The sequence below is a fragment of the Meles meles genome, chromosome 7, assembly GCF_922984935.1.
Source record: "Meles meles chromosome 7, mMelMel3.1 paternal haplotype, whole genome shotgun sequence".
NCBI classification, from domain to species: Eukaryota; Metazoa; Chordata; class Mammalia; order Carnivora; family Mustelidae; genus Meles; species Meles meles.
Window position 1 is genome coordinate 39000947 of NC_060072.1, and position 23387 is coordinate 39024333.

General features: G+C 35.5%; 1 protein-coding gene across 3 annotated transcripts in view; it reads left to right on the forward strand.

The window, feature by feature from the left end:
* The window catches only part of PPP1R12A (protein phosphatase 1 regulatory subunit 12A), a 144030-nt gene that overhangs the window by 32921 nt on the left and 87722 nt on the right, over positions 1-23387 (forward strand). For all 3 annotated transcript variants that reach the window (XM_046011154.1, XM_046011153.1, XM_046011152.1), the window contains exon 2: positions 14183-14313. In XM_046011154.1, coding sequence (XP_045867110.1) covers positions 14183-14313 — 131 coding nt within the window. The remainder of the gene's footprint in view (positions 1-14182; positions 14314-23387) is intronic.

Genomic DNA, 23387 nt, shown 5'->3' on the forward strand with positions numbered 1-23387 from the left:
TGTGATGTTTCTGAGTTATCATGACTATCACTCATTCATACATTTAACTCCAAGATAGTTTAATACTTCATAGATATTAGGATGGTTGGTATCAGTTACACACCTTTCATGTATGAAAAGGGAAGGTATTACTTCCCTAACAAAAAGATTTCAAAATGTTTTGCAACCTCTCTATGTTCATGTAGTAAGTCAGATATGACATGGAAAAATTAATTTCTCTGATACAGTGAACTACAGGTAACAAAAACTCTGCAACCTATTGCTGAGTCCTACCAGTGAAAATTAATCGTACTTGCAGGTTCCTCCAGTTGACATTTGATTACTGTCTGATGTATTCTAAATACTGTGTTATGAGTACTTAATGGGATCCTTGACTTTGAGACCTAATAGGATAGTGAAGACATGAAAGTGAATGTAGAGATAGTATATATGGGAAAATAATTATAACAGTATTTTAAGTATGTTAGGACAGATACGTTTATATATTATAGAAAATGGAAGGAGAGAGTGATTTAACTCTAGTTATATTACCATAAGCTGGGGAAAGCTTAAGAAATAAAAACTTAAGATGGTTAAAAGAAAACTAAATTGAAGAGCAATCTGTAGGATCCAGCAGTTCCTTAACCATTACTCCAGGGGTACCCTTTATCTTCCAGAGAAGGTATGAAGTCCCAGGCTGCTTTAGTTAAATCTTATGATCAAAAAGAAATGAAATTTCATCATCAGGTTACTTTTTCTTCACACCTGGACTCAACCCCCTCCTCCTATCAACCAGATTTTTTTGTGGTGGAACCTAAGGATATGCTTCTTCGTTAGTACTGGGTTTTATCTAAAAGACTCTTTATTGTCATGTTTGCCTCAGCAAAATTTTGTAGCCTCTCTCCTTCTGTCAAAAATACCCACGTGTCGGGGCGCCTGGGCGGCTGGCTCAGTGGGTTAAGCCTCTGCCTTCAGCTCAGGTCATGATCTCAGGGTCCTGGGATCTAGTCCCGCATTGGGCTCTCTGCTCAGCAGGGAGCCTGCTTCCCCTCTCTCTCTGCCTGTCTCTCTGCCTACTTGTGATCTCTCTCTGTCAAATAAATAAATAAAATCTTTAAAAAAAAAAATACCCATGTGTCACAGTCTTTTAGATAACTGGAGAATTATCCCCAAAGGTGAAATCTCATTTGTAATGTATTGAGTGAGCCATGTTAATCATTGGTCTAGTATAGGTAAATAATAAAAAGATCTTTCAGAAGTTTCTTGGTTCTATGTATTTATTGGTGCATAAATTCTGCATACAGAGTTTTCCTCTTAAAGGTGAAAAATAATATAAAATTATGAAAGTATTAATTCACTATTGATTAATTATATCTGAGAGACTGAGTGCCTCAGCTTGGACATAAAAATAGATTTTGGTGATAAAAATAGTATTGGGAAAAGGGACTTGTTGACAAGTTCTAGTAAAGAAGTGTTTAATCCAGTATTTCCTAAATTTTTAGAAGTTTTTAAGAATTTTTGTCAGAAACCATTTATTAACATTTTTAGTTTAGTAGTTTCATGGAAACAATTTGGGAAATACAACAGTAAATTTTTATGATTAATTGCTCTCAGAAGGGCTCTATACTGACAGTTGTTTCAGGAGGCAGTTTGAAAAATTAGGTATTCTTATTTCTACCTTATTATTTTCTCTTGACTAGAGATCTGCATTTGGAGGAATATAAAAACTTTCTTTTATGTAAATGTAAAAGTACTAGCATCTGTTTATAACATTTTGGGGGGAAATTATTAAATAAATATATTATACAATAGAAAAGCATACATTTCCCTTTCCCTCAATGTAAAGGAATATATAAAAGCATACTTTTTTTCTTCTTGCTATTCATATGCCCTCCCTCCTCAAAAGTAAATATTGAAGGAATAATAGTTTTTTAAAAATTTATCAATAAATGGTGCTGGGAAAACTGGACAGCGATATGTAGAAGAATGAAACTCGACCATTCTCTTACACCGTACACAAAGATAAACTCGAAATGGATAAAAGACCTCAACGTGAGACAGGAATCCATCAGAATCCTAGAGGAGAACATAGGCAGTAACCTCTTCGATATCAGCCACAGCAACTTCTTTCAAGATATGTCTCCAAAGGCAAAGGAAACAAAAGCCAAAATGAACTTTTGGGACTTCATCAAGATCAAAACCTTCTGCACAGCAAAGGAAACAGTCAATAAAACAAAAAGGCAACCCACAGAATGGGAGAAGATATTTGCAAATGACAGTACAGACAAAAGGTTGATATCCAGGATCTATAAAGAACTCCTCAAACTCAACACACACAAAACAGATAATCCTATCAAAAAATGGGCAGAAGATATGAACAGACATTTCTCCAGTGAAGACTTACAAATGGCTATCAGACACATGAAAAAATGTTCATCATCACTAGCCATCAGGGAGATTCAAATTAAAACTACATTGAGATACCACCTGACACCAGTTAGAATGGCCAAAATTAGCAAGACAGGAAACAACGTGTGTTGGAGAGGATGTGGAGAAAGGGGAACCCTCTTACACTGTTGGTGGGAATGCAAGTTAGTGCAGCCACTTTGGAGGACAGTGTGGAGATTCCTCAAGAAATTAAGAATAGAGCTTCCCTATGACCCTGCAATTGCACTGCTGGGTATTTACCCTAAAGATACAGATGTAGTGAAAAGAAGGGCCATCTGTACCCCAATGTTTATTGCAGCAATGGCCACGGTCGCCAAACTATGGAAAGAACCAAGATGCCCTTCAACGGATGAATGGATAAGGAAGATGTGGTACATAAACACAATGGAGTATTATGCCTCCATCAAAAAGGATGAATACCCAACTTTTGTAGCAACATGGACGGGACTGGAAGAGATTATGCTGAGCGAAATAAGTCAAGCAGAGAGAGTCAAGTATCATACGGTCTCACTTATTTGTGGAGCATAACAAAGCATAACAAAGAACAGACATGGGGTGATGGAGAGGAGAAGGGAGTTGAGGGAAACTGGAAGGGGAGATGAACCATGAGAGACTATGGACTCTGAAAAACAACCAGAGGGTTTTGAAGGGGCGGGGGGCGGGGGGGGAGGTTAAGGAACCAGGTGGTGGGTAATAGGGAGGGCACGTACTGCATGGAGCACTGAATGTGGTGCAAAAACAATGAACACTGTTACGCTGAAAATAAAGAAATTAAAAAAAAAATAAAGTGGAAAAAAAAACATAAAAAATTTATTTATTAGGATAGCTCTATTTGAAGGTTATTCTTTTGTTCCTTTTCACTCATCAAACATGTATGCACCGACACATTATCAGGTGATTGTTACTTACTTTGACGTTGTAATTTCAGATTGTTCTGGCATAGTCAAGAAATGGAGATGGTCCACTGTGATTAGAGCTTTGAATTTATGGCAATGGAGAGATAGGTCTAGATAATTTAGATAAGTCTTTGTGTAAAGGACCACTTGATAGCATTTAAAAGGAGTTGATACATAGGACAAATGACAAATTAGAGATTAAGTAGAGAAGAGTGCATGATGTTTGGGTGCGCACAAGCTGAACCAATGAAAATTGATATAAATGCTTCTTACTTTCATCCCAAATCTAGCAAAGTAGCCACTGTTTATTGCTACATAACAAATCACCTCTACACTGAAAATAATAAACATTTATTATGTCATATTTTCTGTGGTTCAGGAATTTGAATGGGGCTTATCTAAATGCTTCTGCTTCAAGATCTCACATGAGGTTGCCCTCAAGCCATTGGCTGGGATTGCAGTCTTACCTGAAGGTTTAACTGTGCTGGGGGGTGAGTAAATAGGGATCCACTTCAAACCTAACTCATGTGGTTATTGACAGACTTTGCCTGCTTTCCACATGGGGTTCTTAACAGGGCTGCCTCTTGACATGGCATGTGAGTGCTCCCACGTTGTGAGTGATCCAGGAGAGGGCAAGAGAGAGTACATAGGACATCGCATCACTTCTACCCTGCTCAGTTTGTTGGAAGCAAGTCAAGCCTAGACTCCAGGGGAGGAATTTACACAAGGGTATGACTACCTGAGGCAGAGATCTTTGCCATCTTAGAGCTTACTTACCATAGCAGTAAACTAAAATAATTTTTGTGGCATTTTATATCCCTTTTATTATTAGTAAATACTTAATAATTGCATCCTATTGGTACTGTGCTTACTAGTAACTTTTTCTCTCTTACTTCTCAACAAAGTATTTGAAAATCAATTTCATCTTTGCTCATTTGTTTTTGTTAGGGTTAGGGAGATAAACCCTTTGCTCTCTATTTGAATATTTAGTGACCCTCTTATTTTGTGACTTGGAAATATTAACTCCTGCTCCTGTAACTCCTCCATCAATGGTCCCAGAAATACAGAATAGCTTGGTAGTCTAAAATGGAAAATATTATTGATTAAAATAACCAAATAGATTTTTAAAAAATTTTCTCTCCTGGGACTCAGAATTATATATTGTTAACTTCATCTTTGATATTTTTTGCCATAGCATATCCAAGTATAGCAGAGAAGTACCAGGTTCTCAGCCTGTCAAATATATTTTTGCTCTTTGCTTTCTGAGAAGGATGCAAGGATATAGTTTCAAGACCTAGCCTATTCCCTGCAATCCCCCCGCCCCCTTTATGTCATGGACATGACCAAAGAATCTGTTTCTCTTTCCAAATGTCTCTCCTTTTCTTCAGTTTGAATTTATATATATATACACATATATATATGTATATATATAAAAATATGTATATATACATATTTTATATATATACGTAGTTTTTTAAATTTAACATTTTTGTTAAAACATTTCATAAAAGATATACTAAAGTAATCCATGTGTATTAAAATACAGAGGAGAATTTGAGATTAGAAAAGTTATATCATTTTGTGATTTTATCTGTGTTTTTGTTTATTTCTGATTAGACTGAGTTGCTGGCAGGATTTGGCTCTTTAATTTTGCACGAGGCACTGTGCTATATGCTTAAAAAAAAAAAGTAGTAATAATGGCCCAGTGGATGTTAATTATCCATAACTAACCATCGTTTAGGGAACATTATTTTAGGATCTCTCTGTGCAGACCTTTTGACATGCTTTTATTTGAAAGGACGCATATTAAAAATGCTATTTTAATTAAAAAATGTTAAATTTGGGGCGCCTGGGTAGCTCAGTTGGTTAAACGTCTGCTTTTGGCTCAGGTCATAATCCTGGGTTCCTGGGATCAAGCCCTACATCAGGTTCCCTGCTCAGTGGGGAGTCTGCTTCTCCTGCTCCCTTCCCCTCTGCTTGTGTTCCCTCTCTTGCTGTCTCGCTCTCTGTCAAGTAAATAAATTTTTTTTTAAAAAGTGCTAAATTTAGTTTTGCTTTTGTTTGCCAAAGAAAACTACTCTAGACTGAGTAATGGTTAATTTTTAGATTAAATTTTCTTTACAACTAGAGGGAGTATCTCCTTAAATGTTCCTTGAAGATAAGAAAATAGTCTATGAATACAGTGACCTAGGATTTTTTTTAAGACCACATTCCAATTTTAGAAAGATTTTACTATTTTATAAGATTAGCATATCAGCACTCATCCATTTTTGTCTTCTGTTCCCTCATTTCGTTTTGTTAGCTGTATTAATATTTCTACTTTCTTAGAATTTATAATTTTTGGATTCTTTTTGATTTACTTATGAGTACTTTGATCATCCTGTCTTGATTCCTGAATATATTTTGTTTATTTAATTGGATAGATTTTATTGTTAAATAGGGCTTATCATCTTACCTTTGATCTTGTGTTTTATTTAGTATGTTATTAAGGAGCACCAAAATGTGGGGCATTTGGCTTGCCAAGTTGTGTTTTCTTCCATACTGCCTTCTCCTTCTGGATTTTTGCCTTCTAACACTTGCTTTTCTTCCTTTTATTTTGTCTCCCCTTTCTTAAATACTGATGGTCCTCTCGTTTTGACATAGGCTTTTCTGATCCCATTGTACAAATGCTGCTTCTGCATTGTTTTATCTCTCTAGCTTCAGTTACCATGGATATCAGAGTTTTTCGATCTAGTCTGTTTCTACAGATTAGATGGGGAATTTCTTTAAAGTGAAATTCCTGGGTACCACCCTCAGAAGTTCTGATTCCTCCTCTTTCTCCCCAAATTACTCTAGTTATGTGTATACTGTTTATTATACTCTTTCTGTCTTGCCTGCTGGACTCTAACCTCTTTGAATACAGAAATCTGGTCTGTATTCTTCACCAGTATATTTCTAGCAACTAGCATAGTGGCTGAAGTGGACACTCAGTAAATACTTTCTGAGTTAATGAAGAATCTCCTACTGTTTATTGGCCACATATTTTGCTGGACACTGAAGAAACTCATCAGGAAACATAATGAGTATGTGAAGTTTTTTGTTTTGTTTTGGAAAGCCGTAAGAATTTTATGTCCTCACTATAGAGACATTTTTGGAAAATAATGACTTTGACTTCTGTTAATTAACATTTTGGCACATACTGTTCTGGACTCTTAATTATATCAGTGGCAAGAATGGTACCATATTATACATATTTTTGTAAACTTTTAAAAAATTTAATACAAATATTAAGTAGAAGCTTTTATTTCCTCTCCTGAAACTAAATTATTTTCTTCTTAGTATATACACTGATTAAACCCCTCCAGGTCAGTTTGTGACCACTTCTGATAAAAGACTACAACAAGGAACAGCAAACTGTAACTGTAGCTGCTTTCCTGTGTAGAGCTCAGACATTAATGAAACATGGCCAAAGATTTATTTTCTCCAAAAACTCCTCTCTACTCTCATACTGACTTTTTCTTGATTAATGCTGTATTTCTTTTAAATTGGGTATTATTTTTCTGTTTTATCTGCTTATCTTATTTTCCTAATTATAGATTATAAGCATTCTGTTTTTAGCTCATTAACAAAAATTTACTGGGTGGCTCTGTTAGGTATTATGGGGTATAGAAGGCATTTTCAGTTCTTAAGGAACTGTCTTCTAGTTGGGAGAAAAAACTGGAACACATGAAACAATAAAAGCGAGTCTCGCACAGTAGTTAGCACAGTTTTGTGTACACATACACACCCTAAGTAATAAATGCCTACTTGTTAAGAAGTTAACATTTTGTTTTGATTCATTTTATATGTATATATTACATAGTTCCTATATGCCAGGCACTGTGCATAAAGGAAACGGAGAATATATTCTTTAGTGTTCTTCCTTGTATTCACCAGAATGCATTTTATATATAGTAGACAGTCAATAAAAAATTACTAGCAAGAGAATGATCCTTGAAGTTCGATTCTTTTTAGATCCCTAAGGATTTTAAACTCTAGAAGAAAAGTTTTTCTCTTTGTAAGTTCCCAAATGAAAGTGTTGGCCTCTAAAGATCTAGGTTTAACCTACTACTTTATAGATCTCTATCAGTAAAAGAAATAACAGAGCTCTGTAATGAGAGGATAAGGATATATTTAAATCTTTGAATATTTATGGTTTCCAGTTTTTAGTATTGTCTTCCAAATACATAGTACTTGTTGGATGAGACATGCAAGCAATACTTAGATTATTTTTCTCCTAAAGCTTTTTTTTTGGTCTCAAAAAAGTTTTTCAGATGTTTTATAGTCTGTTTGCCATGTCTAGTTTATTCAGTCCACAAATATATATTGGATCTTCTCTTTGTCAGGAATGTGTCTCCTTTATTCTCTCTAGGATACCAGATGTACGTAACCATGAACTTTTCTTAATCCAAATGAAGAATTTCCCATGTTCCAGCATTGTGTATAATCTGTGTTGGAAATTTATTGTCCCAATCATTTTGTCATTTGAATATATGATTTATTATGAGGACAAGTTTTTATTTTTACATGTAAATTTCCTACTTGCTTATATGATAAGAGTAGAAAGGCAAAAATATAAATAAAATATAAAAAAATAAAATTAATTCAGTGCTGGGGGCCTACGTGGCTCAGTCAGTTGAGGGTCTGCTTTTGGCTCAGGTCATCATCCGTGGGTTCTGGGATTGAGCCCTACATGGGACTCCTTACTCGACAGGGATTCTGCTTTTCCCCCTCCCTCTGCCTACAGCTCACCCTGCTTGTGCTTTCCTACTCTCTCTCTGTTAAATGAATAAATAAGATCTTTAAACAAAAAATAAAGTTATTGCGGTGCTGAATTTTTTACTTGTTTTCATAACTAATATAATAGATGACTCTTAAGATTGTACATGTTCATTATTTGCCCATCTTAATGCAAGACCAAGGTATTTATTTTTTTATTATTCAGTATGAGAGTACTGCTTAGGGGTCTTCATTGTTTCTCTTGTATAAACCACATCCATAATTCCTCCTTTGATAGTCCAAATTCATTTTTCTTTAAAATAGACAAATACTTGCTTGGACATCTTCAGTTCAGTTCCTCTTTAAGCCTACTCACTGACATGTGTGTCAGTCTAAATGCCTAGCGCATGGACTATTTTCTAGTATATCTACAAATTTCTCTTCCTAGCTGTTGAGCAGAACCAAGTTTTCCTTAGTAAGAGCCATAAAGACTTGTTTCAAGGAAGTGGAAATTGATTTAGATTACTTCCATATTCAAATTAATTTGTTAATTGTTTTATTAACATTTAGGCACAGATTCTAAACATTTCAATTAATTGGCTACCATTGTATTTAAATTTAAATTCTCTAATGACATTTATACAACTAAATCTTTTTCTCTTCTGAGTTGTATATAATTTGTATGAATGAGCTTATATAAAACTTTTAAATATTAATATTTGTTTGAAAGAAGTTTGAAATCCCAAAGATTTTCTTAGTACATCTTTCAAAATTTAATCCTCCTCTTAGAAATAATTGTGGGTGGGACTTTAACCAAAATGGTACTGTATAAGTCTTCAGCATATAACCTTGTTTTATAATTTGTAGAGGGACGAAAAAGTAAGTTTTAGTTAAGAATATAAAAAAGAAAATTATAAGGAGGTTATTTAGCATGTTGATTATGTATTAACACAAACATAAAAGCATTTAATATTTGACAGGTACTACTTAAGTGCTTTCTATATTAATTCATATACTTCTCATAGTAAACTTTTGAGGTGGATACTGTTATTACCCCCATTTTCCAGGGGAAACTGTGGCACACAGGATGTTAAGTAATTTATCCAACAAAACCTGGCTAGTAAGTGGCAGAACTGGATTAATCCCAGACAGTGTGGCTCTAGCGTATGTACTTTACACAAAACCACTTTAATGAAAAGGAATATTACAGTGTTAAAATTTATTTCAAATGCTACTAATTTTGTTATTGTGATTTTACTCAGTTGAATTATGTAGTCGCTTAACATATTTGTTTTTATTTCTCTAGGAATGGAATTTAAAACTATGCCCCACTCAGAAGTTATTAGCCCTTCAATTTTGTCTACTTTTAGCCAATGTTGAATATAGTCCCTTTATTCAACTCTGTTGTTAGGTTGCAGTTTTTTTCTTTAAAAGTGTGGGAAATGCAGCTTGAGAAAAATAACTAGGTCTCCTTTTCGATAAAAACAGATGTTTTATTTACTTGAACTAGTTTTTTGAATTAGTTTACAGCTTAAGTTGACAAAGCTGCCTGTATCTGGAATTAAATGACAAATGTGTCTTCACACAGCCATTTATTATTGGCAATTGCTCTGGATATGTATTCATGAAACACTTAAGATATACCTCCAAAATTTTATCTAACATAGTTTGAGTCTTTCTGTTTCTTTCCATATATGGCTTAATAAACTGACCATATTTAGTCAAATATTGAAAGTTAGCAAGTCATGTGTCTCTTAATATGCTGCATATGTTAGCCTTTGATTCTCTTAGCAACAATATTTTTATGGACATGCCTTGCCAGTTTCTTGTGTATGCTTTATAAATGTTCAGGAGAATACTTTGAACAACTTGCCCCACAGACTTGAGATTCATATGTAATACATATTTTGTGACAACGTTTTTAGCATTTAATTGATATTAAAACATTTCAAAAACTTACTACATCTATAAACAAAAGAACAAGCAGATTTAGTATTAACTGCCTTAGGTATTTTTATTGGTGTTTCTCAACATTGTGCTGACTTAAAAACAAGTGTTTTAAGTCAGAATCAGCAACATTTTATTTATTGGGAATTAGCGATACCCACAGGTTAAGTTTTTTCAAAGAGCCAGGGGGATTACCTTCCTAAACTTTAAAAATTAACTATTTGTCTTGAAAATCTTTTCTCGTCAATGTCAAAGATTTACTCATAAGATGGCAAATAAACTCTATTCTAGAATCTGCATACATTTATCCTCACTGTATGTGACTTTGCATATTCATACACCAGGAAATGTTTGTCAGTTGTTTATATGTTAAGCTCCAGTGTAGAGCCTTCTCCAGGAAATAGTCCCAGACTATCACCCACCATTCTTCCTTAGTTTTCCTTTTCTGAGCTCCCAAATAAGTAGTGTACAGCCGTATAACTATATCATATTCCTTTTAATATAGTCATCTGTTTATGTGTTTATCTTCTATACTGGGCGGTAAGCTTCTCGAGAACTTACTGGATGGTAAGCTTCTCGAGAACTTTCTCTTTGACTAAATACCACAAATAAAATACCACAAATGTCTTTGTTTTCCAAATAGAATATACAGATCATAATTTAATCTTAATACTTCTCTTACTGTTTTCAGAATCACTTCTCTACATCCTCTCCCCAAGTGATTTCAAGCCCCACTGTATTATTACCTTAATGCAGATAATTCCCAAATTGATGTTTTCATTTCACATTTATTTTCAAAGCTCTAGATCTGCATATCCGGTTGACCACTATACATGGTTAGATAGTTGTACAGACACCTATAAATTCAGCATATCCAAAGCTATGAAATAAATAATCTTTCTTTCCCCAACCTCTTTTTGAACCTCTAGCATTTCTTTTCATGGATGGCTTCTCCCTGTCCCTCACCTTAAGTTTTTCAGTATATATCAGTCTGAAAAACTGCTAAGGCTCAGTTCAGGCTCTTCTCTTTTCATATTGCTTCCAGTAATCTTTCTGAAATACTGATCTGATCGTCTCACCCCTCTGCTTAAAAACCCTGAAGAGCTCTTTTTAAAGATTATCTTCTTAAAATTATAAAATGTTTTCTCTTGCTTCTCTCTACTGCTAAATTGAGCCGGTATTACTGATGTGGGAGTATTGTAGTTAGTTCCTATTATACTTTTGTAGATACTGTCAAATGGTTTTCTGAAGGGGTTAAGAAACAGTTTCACCAACAATTTAGTTGTTTCTCCATATTAAAATAGGTTTAATATTTCTCCTTTAAGAATCAAGTCTTTGGGGGTCACCATGCTGGCTCAAGTTGGTAAAGCATACAACTCTTGATCTCTGGGTTGTAAATTTGAGCCGCACGTTGGCTGTAGAAATTACTTAAAAATAATATCTTTAGGGTGCCTGGGTGGCTCAGTTGGTTAACCAACTGCCTTCAGCTCAGGTCATGATCCTGGAGTCCCAGGATGGAGTCCCACATTGGGCTCCCTGCTCAGCAGGGAGTCTGCTTCTCCCTCTGGCATTTCCCTTCTTATGTGCTCTCTCTCCCTCATTTAAAATAATAATAATAATAATAATATCTTTTAAAAAAAGAATCAAGTCTTAAATTTTCTTATATAAACTGCCTATTGTAAACATTTTGGAAATAAAAATTTAAAGAAGAAAATAAAAATTTTTATTGGTCTCACAACCACTGATAATGACTATTAAACTTCAGTCTGTATTCTAGTCTTTTTGTGTTCATATTTTTTTTTAAAACATTTTATATCTCAACATTCACTTCTTTTTTTTTTTTTTTTTAATTTATTTATTTGACAGAGCGAGATCACAAGTAGGCAGAGAGGCAGAAAGAGAGAGTGAGAGGGAAGCAGGCTCCCTGGACCTGAGATCATGACCTAAGCCGAAGGCAGCGGCTTAAACCACTGAGCCACCCAGGCGCCCCTGTTCATATTTTTTTTTTTGTAAAATTGGAATCATATTAGGAAAACTGTTCTTATATCCTTTTTAAAAAATTTAATAAATTATGAACATTTCCCATATCCCTTTATAAAAGGATCATTTATTTGGTTGACATTATCTTTCATTTTTAAAAACAATAATCAGATTCATATTAGATTTATCAAATAGAATTTTATATTTTTATATCAGGATAAAAGTCAGAATACTGTTATAGAGCCTGTACAAATTAAAGCAGATTGAGTGAAAAGGGTAATAGAATCAGATCAGTCTTAAAAAAAAATCTTTTCTCAAGGTCTGTTCTGGGTACTATGGGATCTTTTCATCAGGTTGCTTATAACTTGTTCCAAGGAGAAGAATCATAGACACATAAGAATCTTAAACACATTAGGGAATTTGAGAGATATATAACCCACCAGCTTCTTTCCTCCACTTGAAAAATAAAGACATTAAGCCTCAAAAGATTAAATTACTTGTCCATCACTACAAAATTTGTGGCAGAGCCAAAACTAGAGCCTAGAATTAAAAGCTCTGATTCCCTGTCAGTATTTTTCCACTTTGTACTTTAACCATAGTGCTTTTTTTTTTAAATCCCTTTTTTTTTTCTCTAAGAAAATGCTGCTAAAAGTATTTTCTTTTGCTTCTATGATAGGTAAAGAAAAATTGGTTTCATTCTTACAACACTTTGTAAGTACCTAACACTTATCCTGTTGCAGAGACTACAAATGGGTGAGAAATACATTGATAAACTAGGAATATCTGTGGAAAGCAGTGTTATGTGTGGAAAAGAGCTTATACTTTTGGAATCTAAACATCTGTTAGTGCCAGCTCTATTGTCTCTCACCTGTCTGACTTATTCAGGCTACTTAATCTCTTTGAATCTTAGCTTTCTCATTCTTTCATCCACTTATTAAGCCCCTACCACATGCCAAGAACTGTGTAAGATGCTGCAGATACAGCAGAATTTCTGCTCTCATGAAGGTTTATGTGAGGATAGTGTATATAAATCAGTAAAGTACCAGTCATACTACCTGCACAAAGTAGACATTTATCAAAGTCCCTTCTTCTAGTTGCTATAGGCTGCGGTTCTCAAATTTTTTTCGTCTGAGGACTGCTTTATATTCTTAAAAATTATTGAAAGACCCCAAAGAACTTTTGTCTCTGTGGTGTGTATATATTAATATTTGATGATAATAGAGGTTAAAACTGAGGGTTTTAAGTATTAATTAATTTTAAACAGCTGTATTGTACCCATGTTACATAAATAGCACTTTAAAATAATTCATTCATTTGCTCTTAAAGTGTGAATGCATCATTGGCAGCAAATAGTGGAGTTTTTTTGGAAAAAAAAACTGTTCTGTTCTGTTCATTTTTAAGAAAATCTATGCCCAAAACCCAAGTTAGACTAAGTATAGTTTCTCATTTAAGTAAACATTGTATTCCATGGGAAAAGTGGCTAGTTCAGCTTGCATCTTAGTTGCACAAGTGCTTTTCCTTAGAGCAGTCATTGTACTTTGGAAGAAGTGTTTTATCCATACTTTTGTCTTGTTCCACAGAATATTTAAAAGATGATGTATATTCAGGGGTCCAAACTTAATAAGATTTATAGGTTTTACTACTTTGCCAAGGACATTCATAAATAAAAATAGCTTTTAAAAAATACTATGAGTGCATAGTGGGGGATGTAGTGACTGTTAGTAGAATTTTTTTGGCCACTACTTTGATTTGTGCTAACGCACAAGCAGATTTGGCCGTTGGTGCTTTCTGTACTCTTAAGTACACCTGTCAACACAGTGAAAAGGGGAACTACCATCTTAGTATTATTTTGAGAATAGTTTTGACCTTGTAAATTCCTTGAAGGGATCCCTCCCCCCTCAACAGACCACATTTTGGGAACCATTGCTATAGAGGATATTATTGGTACTCATATAATGTTTTGATTGTTATTGTAGTATCTACTTATTTTTATCATGAGATTGGCATAGTCTAATCACATATGTGCCTCAAAGCAGGGACTCTTACAGTTTAGTTGGTACCATTAGCCTGTTTGATGGCAGTACAGTCGAAATAGCAGGAGACTAAAAGAGAATATTTATGTTATAAAAGCTGCAGAGTTTATTTGGAGCATTGATTCACATTTTTCCTAATTGTGCTTTCTGTTTTGTTTTTAGGCTTGCATTGATGACAATGTTGATATGGTGAAGTTTCTGGTTGAAAATGGAGCAAATATTAATCAACCTGATAATGAAGGCTGGATACCACTACATGCAGCTGCTTCCTGTGGCTATCTTGACATTGCAGAGTAAGCCAGTTCTATGTTTACTTTTGTCCAAATATCCAAACACTATTTTAGATACCTGAGATTTTATAGAAATTGTTGTTACAGATAAATGAGCTCTTATATTACCTTAATTCATGAAAACTATTTTTCCCAGGAAAAAGAATAAGCAGTTCTTGGGAATCCATATATCCAGTCTTTCCTTGGGAGGTCATCTTTCATCTCCCTACCTTCTTGGGCTTTTGGTACTTTGTATTAGTATGAGTAATTGTACACTTCTCCATTCCCATCTCCTTTTCTTTTGAGTGCATGGAGAGCATTGTCAAATGATTCAAGATTAATACTTAGCAGTCTAGTCTACCCTTACATAATTGTTTGTTTGTTAGGGGAAACTAACAAGAACTCAGGTTACTTTGCTATAGGGAGAATATGATACATAGTTCTCTAATTAGTCAAAACATTAATGCTTGTTACTAAAATTGTTTTCTAAAAATATGGTTTTTGGAAAATTCAATGAAAAATGATCATTCTTACCTACCTTTAATGGTACTTGCCAAGAAAATCTGATTCTTCAAACATTTAACAAGGAAGTATAGTTATCCTGACAAAATAATTTTTTCACTAAATTATTCACTTTTTTGTTACTATGTGTCCAACACCCTAAACAGGTTTTATTGTCTGTTTGCTTACATCAGAGCTTATCCACTGGTAAATATTGAATATTGGAGTTCTGCTCTGTGAATCTCTCTTGTAAGCCTTAAATATTGTTATTTCTTTGTGTATTTCATTCCCTCCCATGTATATTGGAACTATGATACGTCATTTTTTTAAAGATTTCATTTATTTGAGAGAAGAGCGAGAGATTGTGTGCATGAGCAGGGGGTGGGGCAGAGGGAGTGGGAGAAGCAGACTCCCCCTGGAGCAGGGAGTCCGACCTGGGGCTCAATCCCAGGACTCTGAGATCATGACCTGAGCCAAAGGCAGATGCTTAACCTGCTGAGGCACCTAGGTGCCCTAATACACCATTTTAAATGGGAAGCAGTGTGTGGTAAAAAGAAAAGTACTCTGGCCTAGGAATAGAATGTCTGAGTCACTTGAGTTTTATTACTACCTGTAATACTAATTACATTTCATCTTTTCCTTTCTGGGCCTTGATTTCTTACTCTTTTTCTCTTTTTTTTAAGATTTATTTATTTGAGAGAGAGCATGATCATGAGCATGAGGGTTGAGGGGGGCAGCGGGAGAGGGGAAGAGAGAGAATCCTCAAGCAGACTCTCCACTGAGCATGGAGCCCAATGCAGAGCTTGATCCCAGAACCCTAAGATCATGACCTGAGCCAAAATCAGGAGTTGGACACTTAACTGAGACACCCAGGCACCCCGGAGCCTTGATTTCTTTATGTGTAAAATGAGGTAGTCTTTTGTCATTGCAAAGCAGTAGTGGTTGTTAATTATTACAGTCACTGTTCTCAACTTCCTTACTCCTTTATAATATTTATAAACCAGAAACAACCTAGAAAAATTGGGTTGCTTTGCTAAGTGAAGTATTTGGAGTTAAATTTGTTATAAATCCTGCTTCTGCCATTCACTAATTTTATGCCCTTGGCCAAGCTATTTCTGATGTTTCTGGCTAATCCATCATCATCATCATCATCATCATCATCATCATCTCTACAACGTATCAGATGTTTACATGCTTTGATAGGAACCGCATTATACACAGAATAGTTCTAGTTCATCCCTGTTGAAATGAGATATGAAACAAACAATGAACCACACAGTTTACTCTCAAGTTTTGGGAATGATTTGGATACAGTGACTTCTAAATTTTTGACCCCTAAGTGCACCTGGCTGGCTCTGTTGGTAGAACAAGCAACTCTTGACCTCAGGGTTGTGAGTTTGAACCCCAAGGAGATTACCTTAAAAATAAAGTCTTACCAAGAAATAAATGAATAAAATTTGATCTGTTGGACATAGAATAGAGAGCATGAGATTACAGTTTAGTTTCTAAACATTTAACAATTTCACATCTGGTTTGCAGCCTGGCAGAAGCTAAGTGAATAGATGGATGATGGCTCTTCATATTCTGACTGAATTATCTCACCTTTTCACCAAATAATTATTCTCAACTTCCCTGCTTTGAATAAGGTAGAAGTCCTAGGAAAAACTAAAAATAAAGTTTGTTTAATAATTCCCCTTCTTGGGAGATGAACCATGAGAGACTATGGACTCTGAAAAACAACCTGAGGGTTTTGAAGGGGCGGGGGGTGGGAGGTTGGGGGAACCAGGTGGTGGGTAATAGGGAGATCACGTATTGCATGGAGCACTGGGTGTGGTACACAAACAATGAATACTGTTAGACTGAAAAGAAATTAAAAAAAAAATTACAAAAAAAAAATTCCCCTTCTTCAGAGTGGATTAGAGGAACAATAAAGGAGGCTTAAGTTTGGGGACTATGATGTTAATTCAGCATATGCATTGTTTTACTAAATACTGATGGGTCAGGTATTGATATGTATGCACTAACATCATTCTCTTCCTTCAGTATGCTGAATTGTGTCTGTACACAATTCATATGTTGAAGCTCTGACCCCCCCCCCCAAAACCTTGGATTGTGACTGCATAGATGCAGCTATTAAAGAGATAATTAAGTTAAAATGAGGCCCTTAGGATAGGTCCTAATTCAGCCTCACTGGTTTCTTTGTAAGAAAAGGAAATTTGGTTGCAAAGAGAGGCACCTAGTTCATCCACGCAGAAAAGACCTCTGGAAATTACACTGTGAAAAAGGTAGCCATCTCTGAGCCAAGGAGAGAACCCTCAGAAGAAACCCTTTTAAACCTGCCAACACCTTGATCTTAGACTTCAGACCTCTAAAACTATAAGTAGGGCGCCTGGGTGGCTCAGTGGGTTAAGCCGCTGCCTTCGGCTCGGGTCATGATCTCGGGGTCCTGGGATCGAGTCCCGCATGGGGCTCTCTGCTCAGAAGGGAGCCTGCTTCCCTCTCTCTCTCTCTCTGCCTGCCTCTCTATCTACTTGTGATCTGTCTCTGTCAAATAAATGTTAAAAAAAAAAAAAAATAAAAAATAAAAATAAAAATAAAACTATAAGTAAACAAACTTCTGTTGTTTAAGCCACTTAGTTTGTGGTATTTTTTTTTAAGACTTTATTTATTTATTAGAGAGAGAGAGATCACAAGTAGGCAGAGAGGCAGGCAGAAGAGGAAGGGGAAGCAGGCTCCCTGCTGAGCAGAGAGCCCAATGCGGGGCTCCATCCCGGGACCCTGAGCCGAAGGCAGTGGCTTAACCCACCGAGGCACCCCAGTGTGGTATTTTTTTTTTTAATGCTATTTTGTTATGGTTGTGCTAGTACACTAATATAGGCAGTATAAAAGTCATACTGTTGCTTCAAGGTATTCATCCCTAAAAATTATACTGTTGTCATTGGGTTGTGCTTTAAAAGTAAAATTGAATAGAATGGCTTTGGACATATTAGAAAAGGCAAACAATTACAGAACCCAAAAAGTATTTAATTTAGTTCTCCAATATATATGTTCCGTTAGTCTTAACTCTCTAACCCTAAAGTATAAATTATACATTCAAATTATTATGTACAGGGGTGCCTGGGTGGCTCAGTCACTTAAGCATCAATCTTGATTTCAGCCCGGGTCATGATCTCGGGGTCATGAGATTGAGGCCCATGTCAGGCTCCACACTCAGCTTGGAGTCCTCTTGAGATTCTCTCTCACTGTCTGCCCCTCTCCCTGCTTGCACACTCTCTCTAAAATAAATAAATAGGGGTTCCTGGGTGGCTCAGTGGGTTAAAGCCTCTGCCTTCAGCTTGGGTCATGATCTCAGGGTCCTGGGATCAAGCCCCACATCGAGCTCTCTGCTCAGCAGGGAGCCCGCTTCTCCTCTCTCTCTGCCTGCCTCTCTACCTACTTGTGATCTCTGTCTGTCAAATAAATAAATAAAATCTTTTAAAAAAACTGAATTATGCAAAAACAATGAATATTACGCTGAAAATAAGCAAATAAAAAAAATGAATTATTATGCACAAAGCAATGAAAACCAAGTCCTCTAACTGGAGAAATAATTAAATGAAAACATAGGAGCTATACAGTGGCAACATTTTAATTTTGTCATTCTTTTTCATTTATTAACTGGAATGTTTTTGTAAAAGAAACTTCTTCATATTTATATAGTCAACCCAATACAAGTTTTATAGGAAAGAGAGGCTATAGTCTTTATTCTTTTCCTCTATATACAGATTCTTAAAATAATAAGTTGGTTCACTAGTTACCTTCAAAGAGGACTAATTGGTTTTTTGAGAGATAAGCAACTTCAGGAGCTCTTGCATTTAAATATACTTAATGTACTTTATACGTTACTGTTATTATCTTTATTGATTAGTAAATTATACGTCTTTGGTTATCAAGAGTCTCTTCATGTTAGCTTCTAAGAACTTGGGATATGAACAAATGAAGTGATCTTTAATCCTTCCTTGCTAGCTAGCATTACAAGATGTCCCTTTTTTTTCCCCCTGCCCTGGGTTTCGAATTGCCATTTCTCTGGTGAGCCCTCTTTCTAGTAATGGATATTAGAAGTATTCATTGCTACTGAGTTGGTCATTGCTTCAAATTCATACTTGGCACCAAGGTGTTTTCCTTTACCTTTTTAATCTTGTATTAATATTTCCTTTCTCCCTTTATTTCATTGCCAGGAATTGTAGTGTTAAAATAACACATGATTACTAATTTGCTTCATTATATATTACACATATGTTAGGCTCTTTATAATAATACCACTATACAGTACCACTAACAACAACAATATGATTACTGAAAGCAGTTTGAAGTTTTGTGTGGGGGCATTTCTTTTGGTCCTTAAGGTATCCCACTTCACATATACCACCAAATTACTGTGTATTGAAAGCACTTGAAATAGCTCTTTTCTTTGTGGTTATGCCACCAATTAGATATACTGTTAGGTTCCTTGTTCAATTTTGTTTATTTTTTAGAGTTTGCTTTTTTAATTTTGTTTTATAATTTACATAAAATACTGAGTTCTAATGGCAGTCACATCTGTCCTTTTTCCTTCCACACTATTTTGCAGATTTTTTTATTTTACCCCAGTCTGGTTTTTTCTCTTTTTTTTTAAGATTTGATTGATTGATTGATTGATCTATCAGAAAGAGTGCGTGTGTACACACGCGCACACTAATGCACAAGCAGGCAGAGTAGCAGGCAGAGGTGGAGAGAGAAGCACGCTCTCCACCGAGCAAGGAGCCTCTCATGGGACTTGATACTAGGACCCTGGAATCATGACCCAAGCTGAAGGCAGCAGCTTAACCTACTGAGCCACCGAGGTGTCTCCCCAGTTTGTTTTTTAATATAAGTATTGTTGAAAATATTATTTCCCCTTGTAGGTAAATGATAGAATACTATATACATATTTCTTCATTTGCTTTTTTCACTTAACAGTCTATTCTGGAGATCACTATAGGTGGTGTATATAGACCTACTACTCATTGTTTTCATTGTTTTAGGTTTTATTACTCCATGTATGTATGTCATTGTAGTTTATGCTACAGAACTATACTAGCCTGTTCTTAGTTGACCAAAAAATGCTATTTATTTGAATGACTATAGTAAACAGTTTGTTTTATTAATGTTTTGGTTATTGATGTGATTATTCTGGTATCTTTTTATATTTGAATTTCATCTCTTTTTTTTAGGCTTCTACCACAGATGTTTAGGAGTGCTTGCTTTTTTCTTTTCTTTTCTTTTCTTTTTTTTTTTTAATTTTATTCATTTATTTGAGAGAGAGAAAGAGAAGCTTCATGCATGAGCAGGGGAAGGGGGACAGCTGGGAGGGAGAAGAAGGAGCAAAGAGTCCTAAGCAGACTTATTACTGAGCAGGGCCCAATGCAGGTCTTGATGCTATGACCCTGAGGTTATGACCTGAGCCAAATCAAGAGTTGGAAGATGAACCAGCTGAGCCACCCAGGCACCCCTAGGAGTGCTTTTATCTTGAGTAGCTTTGGTGTTTGCCATAAACATTTTCAATAGTAGAGAAAACTAGACCTGTATAAAGCTTGCATTATTTAGCGTATTTAGGATGGAATAGTGCATAATTAGTATGTTTAATGCATTTTTCTTTGTGTTTGGAGTAGTTTCAAAGCCACTACTACTGAAGATTTTATATCATTATGAAATGCTAGTGGGGGGTACCTGGGTGGCTTAGTCAGTTAAGCATCTGCCTTCAGCTTAAGGTCCTGGGATTGAGCCCCACAATAGGGCTGAGAGTCTGCTTCTCCCTCTCCCTCTGCCCCATCCCCCTCCTGGCTTGTACTCACTCACTCACGCATGCGCATGCTCGCTCGCTCTCTCTCAAATAAACGAAATCTTAAAAAAAAAAAAAAAAAAGCTAGTAGGATTACATTCAGTGACATTTTCAAAGTCCTATTTACAGCATGGAAAAAGTTTCATGAGCTTTGTCACTTGATCATCAAAGTATCAGCTATTTAAGGGTGTGATAACTTTTAAATATTTGTGATGGCTTATTTATGGCTTGGCTTTTCTTCATTATAGCTTTATTCCATAAACATCCAATATGATCCTCAAGATTTCTCTTGGCTTACCCTTCAAAATATATCCAGTATGTGACTATTTTCATCACCTCTTTAATTTCTTCCTGATCCTGGACACTGTTGTTTTTCACTGGAATTATTATAGTTGCAACGATTTTAATTATAACCATCCTCTTGCCACCCTCCCATCTATTTTCCACACAGCAACGAGGATGATCCATTTAAAATATTACAAGTGGGATAACATCACATTTTTATTCAAATCCTTCCAGTGGATTCATAATGCATTCAGAGTAGAAGCCAGACTTGCTCTTAACTTTAGGCAGATTAGCAGCTTCTCTGAACCTCTGTTTCCTCATCTATAAAATAAAAATACTTACCCCTATTCTATAAGACTATTGTAAAGATTAGATAATGTATATAAGACACTTGGTACAATATACAGCATATTTAGTATTCAGTAAATGTTCGCTAAATTGATACTATTCAAAAATACTGTATTTAGTCATGGCTTTTAGTGAAAAATAGCTGAGCTCTTGGTTCTCCTGATTATAAAAAAAAAAAAAACCTTTCATCTGGTGTGAAAGTAAATGTAACTAAATGAGAAGAATAAGCGGATAGTAAAGTAGTAGTCATGTCACACTTACTTTGATATGTGGATATTCGAGTTTCAAGAAGAGTTGTCAAATCCATGGATTTTGGTTTTATTTACATATTTCTTGTCAAGAATGATACTTTATTTGTCTAAAGCAGATGGTGTATTTTGATTAGGAGTTTCAGAAGGTGAAACTAAGTCTAGGATCCTACAAAAATATTAAAATTTTATATAAGATACTTATATCTTACTATAATATAATGAGGTGTGTTTGCTTAAAATTATAAAAATCATTTTCTCATATACATTCTTACTGCTTTTTTAAAGAACACTACGGGAATGTTCACTATTACTTCCGTTTTACAATCAGAACTGAAACTTCTTTCTCAGGACTCAAATTCTGGTTCTTTTCATCGTATCACAACCATCTCGTACAGTAGTGTTAGGCATTGTGAGAGATAAAAATGGCTACAACTCCATTCCTAATCTCAAGCTTACAGATACATGTGAAGTTAATTAACTAATACTACATAGAATAAATGGACCAACAAAGGTACAAGGAACACTGAAGAAACAATTTTTTTTAAGTTACAGTGATTTATACAGATTATGCCTTCCTCCACTTTACACAGACATGTTACAGTTCAACCATCTCCCATTTTAAAAAGCAAAATATATCCTTTAATGACCATTCTCACCTCCCAGTCCAGCCCCCTTGCATAACTATAATAATCCCAGTCTTTTAAGCATCAAGGAATTAAAGCTGCAAGCACAAGCTTTGTTCCCACTGTGAAGGAAACAAATCCAGTCATTCTTCTTGTGGGCAGCTCACATCCCATGCCATTTTTTTTTTCATTCTATATCACTTCATTTTTTTATTATGTTCAGTTAGCCACTGTATAGTACATAAGTAGTCCTTGATGCAGTGTTCAGTGATTCATTAGTTAAATATAACACCCAGTGCTCATCACAGCACGTGCCCTCCACAATACCCATCATCCTGTTACCCCCCTCCCCCCTTCCCTCCTCTCCTCTGAAAACCCTAGATTGTTTCTCAGGGTCAGAAGTTTCTCATGGTTTATCTCCCTCTCTGATTTCTCCCCCTTTGGATTCCCCTCCCTTCCCCTCTGGTCCTCCATGCTATTGCTTATGTCCCACATATGAGTGAAACCCTGTGACAGTTGTCTTTCTATGTTTGATTTACTTCACTTGACATAATCCCCTCCAGTTCCATCCATGTGGATCCAAATGGTGGGTATTCATCCTTTCTTATGGCTGAATAATATTCCATTGTGTATATGGACCACATCTCCTTTACCCATTCATCTGTTGAAGGGCATCTCGGCTCTTTCCACAGTTTGGCTGTTGTGGACATTGATGCTATGAACGTTGGGGTGCATGTGCCCCTTCTTTTCACTATGTCTGTATCTTTGGGATTAAATGCCCAGTAGTGCAATTGCTGGGTCATAGGGTAGCTCTATTATTAACATCTTGAGGAACCTCCACACTGTTTTCCAGAGTGGCTGTACCAACTTGCATTCCCGCCAGCAATGTAAGACGGTTCCCCTTTCTCCACATCCTTGCCAACATTTGTTGTTTCCAAAAGAAGTGATTGATTTTGATTAGGGTAGAGAATGATTCTAGAGGAGATGACATTAACTGTTAAGTTAAACAGTGAGCAGGGTTTTATGCCTATGAGAGTAGGGAGCTCTCTGAACAAAGTCAAAATGTTATCATGAATGAGAAATAATATATGGTAAAGTTCTTTTAACTGGCCTCCACTGTTAACTAACATTTGCCACTTCTTTGTTAAAACATAATGATTGCTTCCTGTAAAGTCGTTAAAACTGAACATTGTAACAAATAGGCTACTTCTACGAAGCTTGCTCACTCTGTTTCACCAATTGGATTACAAG